The following is a 19,406-nucleotide window of genomic DNA, read 5'->3' as shown; positions in this document are numbered from 1 at the left end:
CTGCGAAACCATCATCACCCTAATACCAAAGCCAGGGAAGGACACATATGCACAAAGAAAACTACAGGCCAACATCCCTAAAAAGCATAGATATATTAAAAAAGCATAGATACAAAATTTTAGCAAACAGGCTGGGCAGGCACAGTGGCTCATGCCTGTAATCCCAGCACTTTGGGAGGCTGGGGTGGGCAGATAAGTTGAGGTCAGGAGTTTGAGACCAGCCTGACAGACATGGTGAAAACCTCGTCTCTACTGAAAATACAAAAATTACCCGGGCATGGTGGCTGTCTGGTGCCTGTAACGCCAGCTACTCAGGAGGCTGAGGCAAGAGAATTGCTTGAACTTGGGAGGCGGAGGTTGCAGTGAGCTGAGATTGTGCCACTGCACTCCAACCTGGACAACAGCAAGACTCCCATCTCAAAATAATAATAATAATAAAATAATAACAATAATAATAATAAAATTCTAGCAAAGCAAATCCAATAGCACATCAAGAAGTTAGTACACCACGGTCAAATGGGTTTCATTCCAGGGAGGCAAAGATGGTTCAACATATGCAAATCAACAAATGTAATTCACCACATAAACAGAATTAAAGACAAAAACCATATGATCATCTCAATAGATGCAGAAAAAGTATCTGATGAAATCCAACATCTCTTCATGATAAAAACCTTCAACAAACTAGGCCTTGGAGGAGCATACCTCAAAATAATAAGAGCCATATACAACAGACCCACAGCCAACATCTTACTGAATGGGAAAAAGTTGAAAGCATTTCCCCTAAGAACCAGAACAAGACACCCACTTTCACCACTCCCATTAACATAATACTGGAATTTCTAGCCAAAGCAATCAGGCAAGAGAAAGAAATAGAAGGCATTCAAATTGGAAAAGAGGAAATTAAATTATCTCTGTTCACTGATGACATGATCTTATACCTAGAAAACCCTGATGATGCCTCCCAAAGACCCCTAGATTTGATAAATGACTTCAGTATAGTTCCGGGATACAAAGTCAATGTATAAAGTCAGTAGCATTTCTATATGCTAATAACATTCAAGCTGAGAACCAAATCAAGAACTCAATCCCATTTACAATAGCCACACAAGAAATAAAATCCTAGGAATATGCTTAACCAAGAAGGTGAAAGACCTCTTCAAGGAGAACTACAAAACACTGATGAAAGAAATTCTAGGTGATGCAAATGGAAAAACATGCCATGTTCATGGATCAAAGGAATCAATATCATTAAAATGATCATATTCCCCAGAGGAATATATAGATTCAACATAATTCCTATCAAATTACCAGCATCATATTTCACAGAATTAGAAAAAAATACTGCTAAAATTCACTTGGAACCAAAAAAGAGCCTGAATAACCAAAGCAGTTTTAAGCAAAAAGGACAAAGCTGGTGGAGGCATCACATTACCTGACTTCAAATTATACTACAAGGCCATAGTAAAGAAAAACAGTATGGTACTTGTATTTGTCTGTTTTCATACTGCTGATAAAGACACACCTGAGACTGGGCAATTTACAAAAGTAAGAGGTGTTTGGACTTACAGTTCCACATGGCTGGGGAGGCTTCACAATCATGGCAGAAGGCAAGGAGGAGCAAGTCACATCTTATGTGGATGTCAGTGGGCAAAGAGAGAGCTTGTGCAAGGGAACTCTCGTTTTTAAAACCATCAGATCACATGAGACCTATTCACTACCACGACAACAGCACGGGAAAGAGCCTCCCCTATATTCAGTCATCTCCCACCAGGTCCCTCCCACAACACATGGGAATTATGTGAGGTACAGGATGAGATTTGGGTGGGGACATAGAACCAAACTGTATCATGCTGCCTCTGGCCCCTCCCAAATCTCATATCTTCACATTTCAAAACCAATCATGCCTTCAGAACAGTCCCCCAAACAGCCTGCTTATGAGCTGGTAAAATCAAAAGCAAGTTAGTTATTTCCTAGATACAATGGGGGTTCAGGCATTGGGTAAATAAAGCCATTTCAAGTGGGAGAAATTGGCCAAAACAAAGGGGCTACAGGACCCATGCAAGTCCAAATCCAGCAGGGCAGTCAAATCCTAAAAGTTCCAAAATTATCTCCTTTGGCTCCATGTTTCACGTCCAGGTCATGCTGATGCAAGAGGTAGGTTCCCAGAGTTTCAGGCAGTTCTACCCTGTGACTTTGCAGGGTACAGCTTCCCTCCCGACTGCCTTCACGGGCTGGTGTTCAGTGTCTGCAGCTTTGCCAGGCACACGGTGCAAGTTGTCAATAGATCTACCATTCTGGGGTCTGGAAGACAGTGGCCCTTTTCTCACAGATCCACTAGGTGGTGCCCTAGTAGGGACTCTGTGTAGGGGCTCCCACCCCACATTTCCCTTCTGCACTGCCCTAGCAGAGGTTCTCCATGAGGACCTAACCCCTACAGCAAACTTCTGCCTGGGCATCCATGCATTTCCATACATCTTCTGAAATCTAGGCAGAGGTTCCCAAACCTCAATTCTTGACTTCTGTCCACTCACAGGCTTAACACCACGTGGAAGCTGCCGAGGCTTGAGGCTTGCACCCTCTGAAGCCATAGCCTGAGCTCTACATTGGCCCCTTTCAGCCACAACTAGAGTGCCTGGGATGCAGGGCGCAAAGTCCCTAGGCTGTACACAGCGTGGGGACCCTGGGGTTGGCCCACAAAACCACTTTTTCCTCCTAGACCTGTGGGCCTGTGATGGGAGGGGCTGCTGTGAAGACCTCTGACATGTCCTGGAGACATTTTTCCCATTGTCTTGGTGATTAACATTTGGTTCCAAGCTACTTAAGCAAATTTCTGCAACAGGCTTCAATTTCTTCTCAGAAAATGGGTTTTCTTTTCTATTGCATTGTCAGGCTGCAAATTTTCTAAACTTTTATGCTCTGTTTCCCTTGTGGAACTGAGTGCCTTTAACAGCACCCAAGTCACCTCTTAAATGCTTTACTGCTTAGAAATTTCTTCCACCAGATACCCTAAATCAGGTCTCTCAAGGTCAAAGTTCTGTAAATCTCCAGGGCAGGAACAAAATGCTGCCAGTCTCTTTGCTAAAACATAACAGGAGTGACCTTTACTCCAGTTCCCAACAGGTTTCTTTTCTCCATTTGAGACCACCTCAGCCTCGACCTTATTGTTCATATCACTATCAACATTTTTGTCAAAACCATTTAACAAGTCTCTAGGAAGTTCCAAACTTTCCCATATTTTCCTGTCTTCTTCTGAGCCCTCCAAACTGTTCCAACCCCTGCCTGTTACCTAATTCCAAAGTCACTTCCACATTTGGGGGTATCTTTTCAGCAACACCCCACTCTACTGGTACCAAATTACTGTATTAGTCTGTTTTCATGCTGCTGATAAAGACATACCTGAGACTGGGCAATTTACAAAAGAAATAGGTTTATTGCACTTACAGTTCTACATGTCTGGGGAAGCCTCACAATCATGGCAGAAGGCAAGGAGGAGCAAGTCACATCTTATGTGGATGTCAGCAGGCAAAGAGAGAGCTTGTGTAAGCAAACTCCCATTTTTAAAACCATCAGATCTTGTGAGACCCACTCACTATCAGAAGAAAAGCACAGGAAATACCCACCCCCATAATTTAATCATGTCCAAACGGGTCCCTCCCACAACACATGGGAATTACGTGAGCTACAAGATGAGATTTGGATCGGGACACAGAGCCAAATTTTATCAGTACAGATAGAAAAATGGACACATAGATCAATGGAACAGAACAGAGAACCCAAAAATAAAGCTGCATACATACAACCAACTGATCTCTGACAGAGTTGATAAAGATATACAGTGGAGAAAGGACACACTATTCAATAAACGGTGTTGGAAAAATTGAATAACCATATGCAAAATAGTTAAATTGGACCCCTGTCTCTCACTGTATACAGGAGTTAACTCAAGATGGATTAAAGATTTAAACATAAGATCTGAAGCTATGAAAATCCTAGAATAAAACCCAGGAAAAATTCTGGACATCAGCCTAAGCAAAGATTTTATAACTAAGACCTCAAAAGCAAATGCAACAAAAACAAAAATAGACAAATGGGACTCAATTTAACTAAAAAGCTTCCAGACAGCAAAAGGAATAATCAACATATTAAACTGACAACCTGTAGAAGAGAGGAGATATTTGCTGTAAACTATGCATTGAACAAAGGACTAACACCTGGAATCTACAAGGAACTCAAATAACTCAATAAGAAAAAAACAACCCCATTAAAAATTGGGAAAAGGACATAAACAGGTATTTCCCAAAGGATGACATACAAGTGGCCAGCAAACGTACGAAAAAAATACTCAAATCACTAAACAGAAGAAGAATGCAAATTAAAACCACTATAAGATACCATCTCACACCAGTCAGAATTCCTATTATAAAACTTCAGAAAACAAGGTAGCAAAGATGTGCAGGAAAGGAACCACTATACGCTGTTCGTGGGAATGTAAATTAATATAACCTCTGTGGAAAACAGTATGGAGATTTCTCAAAGAAATAAAAATAGAACTACCATTCAGCACAGCATTCCCACTACTGGATATCTACCCAAAGAAAAAGATACCTGCACTTGTGCATTTATCTCAACACTATTCACAATAACAGAGCTGTGGACTGAACCTAAGTGCTCATCCAGTGGATGACTGGATAAAGAAAATGTGGTGTATATATATATATACTGTGGAATACTACACAGCCAAGAAAAAGAATGAAAATATGTCATTTGTAGCAATATAGATGGATCTTGAGGTCATTATTCTAAGAGAAATAACTCAGAAACACAAAATCAGTTACTCTTTGTTCTCACTTATAAGTGGGAGCTAAGCAATGGATACACGTGGAAATACAGAGGAGAATAATAGACACTGGGGATTCCAAACTGGGGTAGGAAGAAGGAGGTGAGAGTTGAAAAATTGCCTGTTGGGTACAGTGTTCACTATTTGGGTGGTGGGTGTACTAAAAGCCCAGACTTCACCACTGCAATGTATCCATGTAACAGAACTACACATGTACCCCCTGAATCCATAAAAATAAAAATAAATTTTTAAAAAGCTGGCTAGTAAAGGTTAGTTAATGCAGCTTATCTTTTCACATATATGCAATTGTGTTTTCAGTGCCAGAAAAAGAATTTTAATTTCCTATTGAAGTGCCTGTTTTAGCATCAGTATACCAAATTTATATTTTTTGATTTCCATGAGTAATTGGTTACCTGTGCAGCCTGAGTTAACTAGTATCATATTTTCAACTTATTTCAGTGAAGTTTTGTTATCATTTTAGATTGAGGCTCCAGACATGTACCTGCTGGCCTCTCCCTTGTTCTGATCTGACATTGGTCTCTGGCCAAAATTTGAGAAGTAGGAAAATACCTTTACAATAAACATTTCAGAGATCAAAATCAAAATAGACATGTCTTCAGGAGGCACAAACCGGAAATACCAATTTAAAAACATGAATATTCTTTCCAAACTCTTGATATACTGTGGTCAGCAATATACAAAATGCAACTCCTTGAAGTTGGAACATGGTGGAATATGGTGCCTTACTCTTCCAAAGTGATACAATATTGAAATAATCTTTAGACAGGATTTTAGGAACAATTACATTACACTTAGACCATCAATAACATCTTAAAATCTAACTTAATATGTCACTAATAGTAGGAAACTAATAGTAGGAAACTTCCATACACCAGCTATGCAGGCAAAAACATATATAAATATTCCTTTCAGACCACCACAAGGTAAAATAAGCAGGTCTTCCTAGTGTTGAGAAATGCATCATTACCACCTCAAATCTGGCAAATTTGTAATATTTGTTCATTCTAAAAACTGAACTTTAATGATTTTACTCTAATATTTTTTCTTTATTTTTTCATTTTTAACCCTTTTGATATTGGATGTATCTTGCAGAGTCATTAATTCAATGTAGGACTTTCAGTCACCAGAACTTATTTCCTACTTAGGAGTGTAATTTGTGACTTTCTACAATTAGGCTATTAAAATTCCCACCTCATAAGTCAGTCAGTCTTTAGTAAGTGTCTTAAATTTTAGACTGAATAATAATAAATAAATTAAAAAAAAATTTTAGACTGAAATACATTTAAACTATTTCTCCTGCCAGAATTTAAAAAAAGTACTACTAACTTCCTTCCCAATCTGTAAGCATTAAATAAGTGTAAATTTAAAGAAATCAGACTCATTTCTAGACAGGACCTAAGCAATTATCAAGTATTCTAATAAAACTTAAATCTTAGGATATTTGTTTATTTATTTCAAGAATAAAACTGCTAGTTTTTCTGCTTAGCTAGGACTTAAATTAGATAAAACAAGGGGGCTCAACAGATAATTTAAAAAGTAAATAGGTAAAGCCCAACCTGTACTATGTTGAATAAAAAGCAAAAATCCAAATGTCTTCTAATTTTTCCAGAGTGTGTTGCAAGAGAAATTTTATAACATTTCCTTATGACAGCAGCTGTACAACAGGTTTTGAACCAGTCTAGTGTAGTGTTTAGTAAAGTGAAAGGGGTTGGGTTGTTTTATGCTTTTTAAGTTGGCATTTTACCAAGAGAGAAGTTTGGTGGTTGTTATTTTTCCCTCTTCTGTTTAAGTGACAAAGTACTTGATTAAAGTGAACATGATTTTATATTAATTCTAATTTGTTCTTTTTCTGAGGAAGATAATAAAATGAAATAATCCAAATGCTTTTACACCTACACAGTATATTGCTGAGCAAATTATTTAGGGAATGGAAGAAAAGATAAAGTTGCTTTTAAGAGTCCTTTAACATATCAGTTTGATAACTAGCAAAACACCTTTACAGCCATTAAATATTTACCAAGACTTGGCTTTGGACAGGGGGGCAGTTTAGTGCACCAAATTTCACTCTATGCAATGCCATTGATTAGCTATCAGAAGGACATAGTTAATAAGTAACTTCAGGTATTACATGTAGAGCACTCTACATTCTTGTCAAATCTTTTCTCTGAAGATGACCTAAAAAAAAGTCAGTTACAACCAGCATTCACCCCACCAATGATTGCACAAGCACAACTTTGAAAGAAAGAAAGAAAGGCCGGCAAATCAGTTGAGCAGTACTTAGGCAATCTTTCCTAGTGACTGTTGTCATTGCTACTGGACTTTAGAACTGAACATGTTTACATTTAATTAGAAAGGACACACAGTTTACAGCACAGTAGCTATCAATATCGGATCAGAATTGATTTCCGCTTTCTCCCCAGTGATTGCTTCCTTCAAGCTAATTAAAAAAGGCATATAATCAAATGGCTCACATAAATTTTAAAGTAAAGTAAACAATATTTCCTGGCGATCAAAACAAAAGTAAATGACATTCATCCTTATCATTAGCTACATTTTTTGAAATAATTCTGTTGCTTATAAATGTGATATAAGCCATGTTTAACATTATCAGACTACAAAGAAGAAACCTCAATGAATGTTTTACTAAGTACTTTAGCTCTCAAAGAAGCAATAACCTTAATTTTATATTTATAACCCTAAAACCTGTAGATAAAGCAATCTGATGGAACCTTGAGTTGACTTTGTTCAACTTTTCAATTTTCACATATTGTACAGAAAAACTGCTGAAAAATATAATGAAATAAATGACAAATTGATTTTCTTTTAAATAAGGTGCATACAGCACATGCATAATATGCTTAAATTAGGGATCATCTTGGTGTAAGTGATTAACAGTTCTCTATAATTACTGTAGGCAAAATCATCAACAAAATTATGATAAAAGATCATTTTTTTGTAACTGCCTGTCTATTCTCTATAAAGAGACCTGCTTCAAATTTCATAAGCTAACATTTTGGTAATTATAATAAATTATGGTGAAGTGATTTTAAAATAAGAAATATAAAGGGAAGTAGAAGTTACGTTCAGGATAATCACAGCCTTTCTTCCTTATCTATGGGATCTGCTATGCAATAGCACATCTAGAATGGAAGACCATCAAGACTTAAGGAAATACAGATTGTGAGCAGGTCTTAAGAAACATTAATTAACTAATTCACAAATATTTATTAAGCATTCTTGAGGTGCTAAAGATAAAAAGGTGAGTAAAACCTCTATAAGATTAGAGATTTTTGGCCAGGCACAGTGGCTCACGCCTGTAATCCCAGCACTTTGGGAGGCCGAGGCGGCAGATCACCTGAGGTCAGGAGTTCAAGACCAGCTTGGCCAACATGGTGAAAAGCTGTCCCTACTAAAAATACAAAAATTAACCAGGCGTGGTGGCAGGTGCCTGTAATCCCAGCTACTCAGGAGGCTGAGGCAGGAGACTCACTTGAACCCGGGAGGTGGAGGTTGTAGTGAGCCGAGATCACGCCACTGCACTCCAGCCTGGGTGACAGAGTGAGACTCCATCTCAAAAAAAAAAAAAAGAGAGAGAAAGATTAAAGATTTTGATCTGCTTTGTTTACTGCTGTATCCCCAAGCATTTACTATGTGACAATATAGTATATAAACATGTATTTACATATATGTGTGTGTGTGTACATTTGTGTGTGTGTGGTTGCTCAATAAATGTTTATTGAATGAATGTCCCTTTCAGGAATTATTTCACCACAAGCAAATGTTTGCTCAACTGCCAGGGGGGCTTCCAGTTGCACTTCTTTTCAGTATTCCAGGAAAACCACTGAAATCCACAATGATATTATAGTAATGAGAGTCAATGTAACATCCCCTTCAAGGATACATTAATTTCATGAAGTTAGTTTTGCTTGCTTTTCTTTCTTTTGTTTCCTTTTGAAATCTTGGGGTATTTTGAAATTACTCTTAGGGTCCACAAAGTAATTAGTCTGTAATGCACATTGATTAACTGTAGACTAGTCCTAAATATCCATACCTTATCTTCTGCAGGGCATATGCAAATTACAGATTCTTGTCATCCACTAAAACATAAAAAATTAAGAACCACATGAAACAGGCTTGAGCAACAAGTTATTTTATCCATTTCACAAATATTTATTAAACTGTTTTCTAGGTAGTAGATAGAAATTAAATGGTGAAAAGACAGTTTCCCCTGGGGTTTACTCTTTATCCAGTTGAAAGGTCTGAGTACTATGGGAGAACATGAGGAGATGACCTAAGCTGGACACTAGGTCAGATTTGTTGGAGACTCTCCTATCCAAGCTGAGATCCAAAGGATATGTAGGAGCTAGTTAAGTAAAGGGAGATAGTGTCAGTGTTCTAGGGGACTTGAAGGTTATTCATCCTGACTGGAGAATAGAGGTAAATAGGTGAATGATGAGAAATGATCTATAAAGAGAGGCATGAAAAGCTTTGTAAATGAGGTTTAAGAAATTTGGACTTAATCCTAGGAAAAGTGAGGAGCCATTAAAGTGTTTTAATCCAGGGAGTGATACATTCATATTTGTGCTTTAGAAAACTCACTCAAGGCAAAGAACAACTGAAAAGACTATTGTAGTATATTAGTCCATTCTTGGATTGCTATAAAGAGATACCTGAGGCTTGGTAATTTATAAAGAAAGGAGGTTTAATTGGCTCACAGTTCTGCAGGCTGTGTAGGAAGCATAGTGGCATCTGCTTCTGGGGAGGCCACTGGAAGCTTCCAGTCATGGCGAAGGCAAAGGGGGAGCAGACATGTCACATGGCCAGAGCAGGAGGAAAAGAGAGAGAGCAGGGGGGTGCTACATATGGTACTAAACCATTTATGAGAAACCACCCCCATGTTCTAATCACCTTCCACCAGACCCCACTTGCAATACTGGGGATTACAATTTGACATGAGATTTGGGCAGGAACACAGATGCAAACCATATCATGTGGTAATTCACTTGAAAGAATAATAGCAGTCACTCTAAATTAAGATAGTGATAATGGGGCTTGCTATGGTTTGAATGTGTCCCCCAAAAGTTTATGGATTGGGAATTATTGCGACTATAACAATATTAAGAGGTGGGCCTTTAATAGGTGATCCAGCCATGAGGGCTCTGCCCTCATGAATGGATTAATGCCATTATCATAGGAGAGGGTTAATTGTCTTAGGAATGCACTCCTAATAAAAGGATACGGTCAGCCCCCCATTTTCTCTCTTTTGTGTGTCCTTCCACCTTCCACCTTCCACCTTCCACCATGGGATGACCCTCACCGGATGCCAGTGCCATGCTCTTGGACTTTACAGCTTCCAGAGCCAAATAAACTTCTATTATTTGTAAACTACCCAGTCTGCGGTTTTCTGTTATAGCAACAGAAAATGAACTAAGATGGGGATGGAAAGAAATTGAAAGATGCAAAGGAGATTTATGTATAAAATAGCATAGACTGTGAGGTGAGATATAAATATTAAGGATGATGTGTAGGTTTCATGCATGAACAACTGAATAGATGGTGATGCCTAAGGAAAGGAGGAGGAAGAGAAAGAGTCAATTTGCAGAGGGGTACAAAATGAGATCATGAGTTCAATTTTAGACATTGAGTTATAGATATTTGAAGAAGGGTCACATGGAGATGTTTATGAGGTGGTTATAAGGATCTGTTGCTTAGGATAGAAATCTGAGCTGGAGAGAAATACTTCAGAGTTAAAGGTCATTAGTTATATCGATGATCAAGTGAAGCCACCTGATATGGTTTGGATTTGTGTCCCCGCCCAAATCTCATGTTGAATCGTGATCCCCAATGTTACAGGAGAGGCCTGGTGGGAGGTGATTGGACTATGGGGATGGATTTCCCCCTTGCTGTTCTCGTGACAGTGAGTTCTCATGACACCTGATTGTTTAAAAGTGTGTATCACCTCCCCTTGCTCTCTCTCTCCTGCTCTGCCATGTGAAGATGTGCCTGCTTCCTCTTCACTTTTCGCCATGCTTGTAAGTTTTCTGAGGCCTCCCTAGCCATGCTTCCTGCACAGCCTGCAGAACTATGAGCCAATTAAACCCCTTTCCTTACAAATTACCCAGTGTCAGGTAGTTCTTTATAGTAATGTAATAACAGACTAATACACTATCAGTGTGGGTTGCAATCAGGAGAGACTAGGTAGCATGAGAAGACAGCAGTTAAAGGTTGAGTAGAAGACAAGAACCCTTCAAAGAAGATTGAAAAGCATCAAGGAAAGTAAACAGAAACCAGAAGTGTATTGTCATGGAAAGCAGGGAAAAAAGGCATTTCTAGAAAGAATTCGTCTCAGGTCAAATAAGAAGCTTGAAAAGTGTCTTTTAATGCAAAGAAGAGTAATAGATGCTGGGAACTCCAAAACGAGGGATATTGGGAGGTGGGTGAGGGTTGAAAATTTACCTATTGGTTACAGTGTTCACTGTTTCGGTAATGGGTACACTAAAAGCCCAGACTTCACCACTACACAATATATCCATGTAGCAAAACTGCACATGTATTCACTGAATCTATACAAATAAATTTTTAAGTATCTTTTGTATTTGGTAACATCATTGGAACACTTGGAGACAGAGAAGATTATAGACCCTTGAATTGACGTTGAGAAGATAAAGACAGCAAACATAGACCATTTGATTCTAAATGAGATGATCCCAAACCAGGTCCAAGAGAAATTTTAGAACAAACAGGAATATTTTCATAATTTAGTGAGTCAAAATCTGTGATAGAAAACAACAACAAAATCTTCTAAGGAGTATGTCTGGTCCAATTAACTAAAAAAATAAGTTCCTGAACTTTGTTATATTTCCTGGATTTGAGCTTCAGTATATCTCCATGTTCTCTTACAATTCCAAAGCTATCCTGCTCAGAGAAGGGCGAGGTGAGGCTTAGCAATTAGAGATCTGGTGTCTTATTAGAGAGTGGGAATACTTGTAGCTATACAAACTACTCCCTAGCTAGAGCAATTTTTTTGAAAGGCAAATATTCTTATGCTTTCTTTAAAATCCTTTAGTAGTTTCTCATTTTCCCTTTGATAAAGACCAAAATATTCTATATTTCAGGAAGATTCTATGTGCTCTGATCCCAACTACTTTTTTTAATGCTCTCTGAACACTGCCTAACTGGGATTCATTTAGCTCTTCAGCCATCCTTTCTCTTACCATCGGCCTTTGTACATGTTCTCCCCTGTGCCTGAAAAATTTTTGTCCACCCTCCTTCAAATTAATGCCTACTTTTATCTTTAAATCTCAACTCAAAAGTCACCTCCTTTGCTTTATAGCATTTATAATAATTTGAAACATGTGTTTAGTCAGTACTCATCCCTAGCCCTAGCAAAGCACCCAGCACATAGTAATCACTCATTTATAGGAGGAAGAGAAGCAGGGCCTGAGGTATCTCAATGCAGTGACCCAATTCTGAGTAAAACAAAGCATATGCTTACAATAGGCATGTACCAGCTGAACCCTATATTCAGCAATTCAATTAATCAAGTAGTTCTTTAGAAGCAGCTATGTAGCAAGCACTGTGCATTTGTAATATTCTCATAAATTGTGTTTATTTAGACCTCATATCTGAAATCAGCATCAGTGCTTGTCCAACAACTAAACTGTATATAATGTAAAATAAAACTATATATTTAAAAAGGCTTAATTTACTTTTCCTAAGGGAGTTGGGATCATTAATAAAATTAAAAAATATTGGGCCTATGTAAGAACAGTTGATTGTTTGCTATTATTAGGCTGGTGCAAAAGTAATTTTGCACCAGGCTATACATTTTTGCACCAGCCTATACATTTTTAGTATAAAAATGTATTCATGTTGATGTTATAGGGCATAATTTCCAATTATGGAGAAACTAGATAGTGAGAGTGTGCTGAGCGCCTCAAAAATTCTTTTGGCTAGAACTGATCCTTATGCAGATGGCACTATTCTCTTGTGACGGAGTACCCCCATCTAAGTAGAATTAGGATGAAAAATGATATGATAGCTTATTTTTAACTAAGTGTCTTCACTGAAAAATCATGTAAAGATAATTTTGTCTAGCCTTCAATACTAAGCAGGAATACATCAACATAGAGCATCTTATTTTTTTGTAAGGCATCAACATCCTATTGTACAATTCTAATAAGTCCCATTCTGAGCTGGATTATGTTACCCTCTGAAGCAACACAGAATTCTGTAAACTGCCTCTTCAAATACTTGAAGAGACTTATCATAGACCTTTAATTTATTCTCACTTCCTGCCCAGTATGTTTTCTCAGCAGTTTTCCATAAAACCTAATAAGTTTTACAGACCACTCACTACCTGGTAAGCCCTCCTATGGAGGTGCTTCAAAGTATCCCTATTATAAATTGTAACAGGCATAACTGAATTCAGGTCTGATTAGGTCCAATTTGGACACTGCTGTAGCTTGGATGTTTGGCCCCTACAAACCTCATGTTGAAATTTAATCCCCAGTGTGGTGGTGCTGGGAGGTGGAGCCTAGTGGGAGGTGTTGGGGTTACGGGGGCAGATCCTCCATGATCTACTTGAGGCCTTTCTCATGGTAATGAGAGAGTTCTCACTCTTAGTTACCACTCTATTAGGTCTTTCTCGACTAAAGATGGTTGTTAAAAGCATCCCACACCTCCCCGCTCTTTCTCCTGCTTCCTTTCTTACCATGTGATCTTTGTACAAGCCAGCTCTGCCATGGGTGGAGGCAGCCTGAGGCCCTCACCAGATGCCCAATTTCGAACTTGTCCAGACATCAGAACTGTGAGCCAAATAAACCTTTTTTTCTTTAAAACTACCCTGCCTCAGGTATTATTTTATAGCAACGCAAAGCAAATGAACACAGACACTATACTATTGCGGGCCATGTTTGACTGTTCCTTTGTATCTTGTCAAGTTTCATTCCTGCTGAATTTGGTTAGCCAGTTTTCACTCCTACTCTGTGTGTGTGGATGGGAATAGTGGTGGAGCAGGGATTCAATTAATAGACTTTCTTTATTAGAACAGTTTAGACTCATGGCACAATTAAGGAAGTAGCACAGAATTCCCACATAACCTCCCCAACACACAGTTTACCCTTTTATTAATGTCTTGTATTGATGTGGCACATTTGTTAAAACTAATGAAAACATACTGATGTATTATCATTAGCTAAAGTCCATAGTTTACATTAAGGTTCACTCATTATATTGTACAGTTCTATGGCTTTGAAAAATGCATGTCATATATTCATTATTACAATGTCATAGAGAGTTTTACCATACTAAAATACCCATGTGCTTTTTATGCATGCCCATACTTTTTATTCCTCTCCCTTCCTCTGAATCCCTAGCAACTACTGATCTTTTTAATGTCTCTGCAGTTTTGTTTATTCCACAATGTCATATTGTTGGAATCACACAGTATATAGCCTTTTGAGACTGGCTTCTTTCACTAAGCAATATGCGTTTAAAGTTCTTCCATGTATGTTCATGGCTTGATAGTTCTTTTTTATCATTAAAAAATATTCCATTGTATAGACACATTATAGTTTGTTTATATATTCACCTATTGAAAGACATCTTGGTTGTTTCCAGTCTGGGGAAATTATGAATAAAACTAGTATAAACATTCTTGTGCAGGTCTTTGTATGGACATAGGTTTTTATTGGGTAAAAACCTTGGAGCATGATTGCTAGATCATATGGTGACATTCTTGGGCTGAGTCCCCACCCAAATCTCATCCAGAATTGTAGCTCCCATAATCCCCATGTGTCGTGGGAGGGGAGGGACCCAGTGGGAGGTAATTGAATCATGGGGGTGGATTTTTACCATGGTGTTTTCATAATAGTGAATAAGTCTCACGTTTTATAAAGGGCAGTTCCCCTATATACAGTCTCTTGTCTGCCACCATGTAAGACAGCCTTTGCTCCTCATTCACCTTCAGCCATGATTATGACCCTAGCCATGTGCAACTGTGAGTCTATTAAACCTCTTTTTCTTTATAAATTACCCATTCTCAGGTATATCTTTATTAGCACTGCAAGAACAGACTATTAAATATGGTGAGGCTATATTTAGCTTTGAAAGAATCTGCCAAACTATCTTTCAAAGTGGTTGTACTATTTTGCATTCCCACCAGCAACGGATGAGATGAATGAGGATGTTGTACAACAATTGGTATTTTTAGGTTTTTGGATTCTTGCCATTCTAATAAGTAGTGTAGTAGTATATCATTGTTATTTTAATTTACAATTCTCTGATGACATATTATGTTGAGCCTCTTATATGCTTACTTAACCATCTATATATTTTCTTTGCTTAAGTGTCTGTTGAGATCCTTTACTTTTTTTTTTTTTTTTTTTTGAGACAGAGTCACTCTTGTTATCCAGGCTGGAGTGCAATGGCATGATCTCAGTTCACTGCAACCTCTGCCTCCCAGGTTCAAGCGATACTCCTGCCTTAGCCTCCTGAGTAGCTGGGACTACAGGCATGCACCACCATGCCTGGCTAATTTTTGTATTTTTAGTAGAGACAGGGTTTCACCATGTGGGCCAGGCTAGTCTTGAACTCCTGACCTCAAGTGGTCCACCTGCTTCTGCCTCCCAAAGTGCTGGGATCACAGGCTTACTCATTTTTAAAATTAAGTTATTTATTTTCTTATTGTTGATTTTAAAGAGCTCTTTGTGTATTTTGAATACCAGTCCTTCATTAGTATGTGTTTTGCAAGGATGTTCTCCTATTTTGTGAATTGTCTTTTCATTCTCTTAACAGTGCCTTTTGTAGCACAGAAGTTTTTACTTTTAATGAGGTCCAACTTACCTGTTTTTTTCTTTCATAGATCATGTTTTTGGTGATACATCTAACGACTGATCAGCAAGCCCGAGGTCACCTAGATTTTCTCTTGTTTTCTTTAAGAAGTTGTATAATTTTGTGTTTTGCTGTTATAGTCCTATGGTCCATCTTGAGTTACATTTTGTGAAAAGTCTAGTCTTTGTCTAGGTTCATTTTTTCATATAGATATCCAATTGTTCCAGCACTATTTGTTGAAGAAGAAGAAACTATTCTTTGTCCATTTGGTTGCTTATGCTACTTTGTCAAAGATCAGTTGACAGTATTTGTGTGTATCTGTTTCTGGGCTCTCTTCTCTTCCATTGATCGATTTTTCTATTCTTTTGCAACACAATGCTGTCTTGATTACCATAGCCTTACAGTAAGGCTTGAAGTTAGGTGGTGTCAGTCCTCCAATATTGTTCTCCTTATATACTGAGTTGACTATTTGGGGTCTTTTGCCTCCCCACATAAGCTTTAAAAATCAATTTGTCAATACAAAATAATTTGCTGGAATTTTTATTGGGATTGTGTTGCATGTGCAGATCCAGTTGGTAAGAACTGGCATCTTAACAATACTGAGTTGCCTTATCCAAGACTCAGTTTATTTACGTCTTTGATTTTTTTCATCGGAGTTGTATCGGTTTCCTCATATAGATCTGGTACATATTTTGCGGGATGTATACCTAAGTATTTCTCTTTTCGGTACTAATGCAATCTCAAATTAAAATTGTTCATTGTTGCTACATAGGAAAGCAATTGACCTTAAAATAATCTTATGTCGTACAATCTTACTATAATCACTAATCATTACTAGTTCCAGGAGTTGTTTTATTTGTTTGTTTGGTTGGTTGGTTGGTTGGATGGTCTGGAATGTTTTTTTCAATTTCATGGGATTTTCTACATAGCCAATCATGTCATCTGCAGAAAAAAAGATAGTTTTATTTTTCCTTCCCAATCTTTATACTTTTCACTTTCTTTTCTTGTCTTACTGCATTAGCTAGCACTTCCAGTACCATGTTGAATAGAAGTAGTGAGAGGGCACTTCTTACCTTTTTCTTGATCATAGGGGTAAAGCACCTAATGTCCTACCATTAAATATGATAACTGTATGGTTTTTATAGATGTTCTATATAAAGTTGAGATAGCTCCTCCCTATTTCTAGGTTACTGAGAGGTTTTTATCATGAATGGGCATTTAATTTTGTCAGATGCTTCTAATACATTAAGTCTCACTTGGTCATAGTAATTCCTTATATATTGTGTTGGATTTAATTTGGTAATATTTTGTTTAGGGTTTTTGCATCTTTGTTTACTGGTTTTCAAGTTTTACTTTCTTGTAATGTCTCTCTCTCTCTCTCTCTCTTTTTTTTTTTTTTTTTTTTTTTTTTTTTTTTTTTTTTTTTTTGAGACAGAGTCTTTCTCTGTTGCCCACCCTGGAGTGCAGTGGTGCAATCTCAGCTCACTGCAGCCTCCCCCTCCCAGGTTCCAGTGATTCTCCTGCCTCAGCCTCCTGGGTAACTGAGATTACAGGCATGCACCACACACCCGGGTAATTTTTGTATTTTTAATAGAGACAGGGTTTCACCATGTGGGCCAGGCTGGTCTCGAACTTTTGATCTCAGGTTATCGACCCACCTTGGCCTCCCAAAGTGCTAGGATTATAGGTGTGAGCCACGGCGCCTGGCCTCTTAACTTGGTTTTGGTATTAGGGTCATGCTAGCCTCATTAATTGAATTAGATGGTGTTTCCTCTGCTTGTATTTTTTGGATGAGATCATAGAGAATTGATATTATTTCCTTCTTAAATATTGAGTAGAATTCACCAGTGTGCCTGGTGCTTTCATTTTTGGAATGTTATCAATTATTTTATTGAATTTGTTTAATAAATAAATGTTTATTCCAAATATTTATTTCTCCTTGTATGAGTTTTGGTAGTTTGTGTCTTTCACAGAATTGATCTCTTTCATGTAAGTTATTAAACTTACAGGCATGGAGTTGTTCATAGCATTTTTCTATTATGCTTTTAATGTCCCTGAGATCAGTACAGATTGTGCATCCCTAATCTGAAAATCCAAAATGCTCAAAGTGTACAACTTTTTGAGTGCTGACATGACATCACAAGTATAAAATTCCACACCTGACCTCATGTGACAAGTCACATTCAAAATGCAGGGACACAACACACAGTTTATTCAGCATCCTCAAGAGAAAAAAAAGACCCTCCCAGCCCATTCAGCTGCAATATATCTTTTCTGAGCATACCCAGATTTCCCTACACAAGCACACCTACAAAGCATAATAAAATAGCATGTGTGCAGGCTGGCTGCATGAACAGCAGGTCACTATAATGCCCCACATGGGGCCAGGATTTACATATGTTGCTCACTGTGTGTTTTTGTTTTCTATTGCTTTGCTTATTCTCTGCTCTGTGGTATAAAGATATTGTTGAAAAAGGCTAAAAGGTCTGCAGATGCCCCATTGGGAACAATGATAAGAAAAAGAAGAATCATTTATGTTTATCCATAGCTCAGAAAGTCATGCTATTGGAGAAACTGGACAGCAGTGTAAGTGTGAAATGTCTTACAAAAGAGTATAGTGCTAGAATGACTACCATATATTACCTGTGTCACAGAAGGATAAGCCATTGAAGTTCTGTGCTTAAAGTGATGAAAAATAGAATACTACATAAAGCTAAAAGTGAAGACCTCAGTCATGTGCTGAAAGAGTAGATCCATCAGTGTTGAAGTGAATATATGACACGTAATAGTGTATTGGTCATGAAACAAGCAGAGATCTAGCACAATGAACTGAAAATTGAAAAACTGTGAATATTCAACAGGCTGGTTGCAGAAACTGAGAAAAAGAATGATATTAAATTTTTAAAGATTTGTGGTAATAAAACTTTTGATCACAAAACAGCAGAGAAATTCATTGACAAATTTGCCAAGGACATTACTGATGAAAATCTGATGCCATCAAACCAAAAAGGAAGATAGCAAGAGATGCCACAAAGTATCAACAAAACCACCAGAAAACAATTAGCAAAATGGCAGTAGTCTTTACTATCAATAATTACCATGAATTTAAATGGATTAAATTATCTTAAAAAAGGACATACTGTGGCTCAATGAAAAAAAACCAAGACCCAACTATATGCTATCTACAAGAGACTAACTTTACTTTTAAGGACACATAGACTGAAAGTGAAAGGATAGAAAAAGATATTCCACATAAATGCATACCAAAAGATAGCAGGGGTAGCTGAATATTCTTGGACAATTTAGACTTTAATTCAAAAGCTGTAAAAAATAGGACATTATAATAATGATAGAGGAGTTTATCAAGAGAATATAACAGTCATAAATATTGTTTTAGACAATATAGACTTTAAGTCAAAAACTATAAAAAAGAGACAAAGAGGACATTATATAATGGTAAAGAGATCCATTTATCAAGAGGATATAACAATTACAAATATATATGCATGCAACATCAGAATACCTAAATATCTAAAACAGATATTAAAGGATCAGTGGAGAGATAAATTGCAACAAATTAATAGCAGGGGACTTCAATATACCACTTTATTTATTTTTTGTTTGTTTCCAGTGGGGTTGGAGAATACCCCACTTTAAGCAATGGACAGATTATACAGACAGAAAATTAATAATAAAAGATTAGACATGAACA

The 19,406-nt window shown here is 37.5% G+C and overlaps 1 protein-coding gene across 20 annotated transcripts in view; it reads left to right on the top strand.

Moving 5' to 3' along the window:
- The window catches only part of LOC105478006 (mirror-image polydactyly 1), a 402,680-nt gene that overhangs the window by 272,857 nt on the left and 110,417 nt on the right, over positions 1 to 19,406 (top strand). Inside the window, exon 13 of one of the 20 annotated variants that reach the window (XM_071100289.1) lies at positions 17,130 to 17,285. The exons of the other annotated variants lie outside the window; for them this stretch is intronic. Within the exon in view, the coding sequence (XP_070956390.1) occupies positions 17,130 to 17,270 (141 nt within the window). The 3' untranslated portion in view covers positions 17,271 to 17,285. Of the gene's footprint in view, positions 1 to 17,129; positions 17,286 to 19,406 lie in introns of those variants that run through there. 20 annotated transcript variants of the gene reach the window in all.

Source organism: Macaca nemestrina, chromosome 7, assembly GCF_043159975.1.
Source record: "Macaca nemestrina isolate mMacNem1 chromosome 7, mMacNem.hap1, whole genome shotgun sequence".
Classification (NCBI taxonomy): domain Eukaryota; kingdom Metazoa; phylum Chordata; class Mammalia; order Primates; family Cercopithecidae; genus Macaca; species Macaca nemestrina.
Note: the sequence above shows the minus strand (reverse complement) of the source record. Positions and strands in the feature narration are given on the sequence as shown.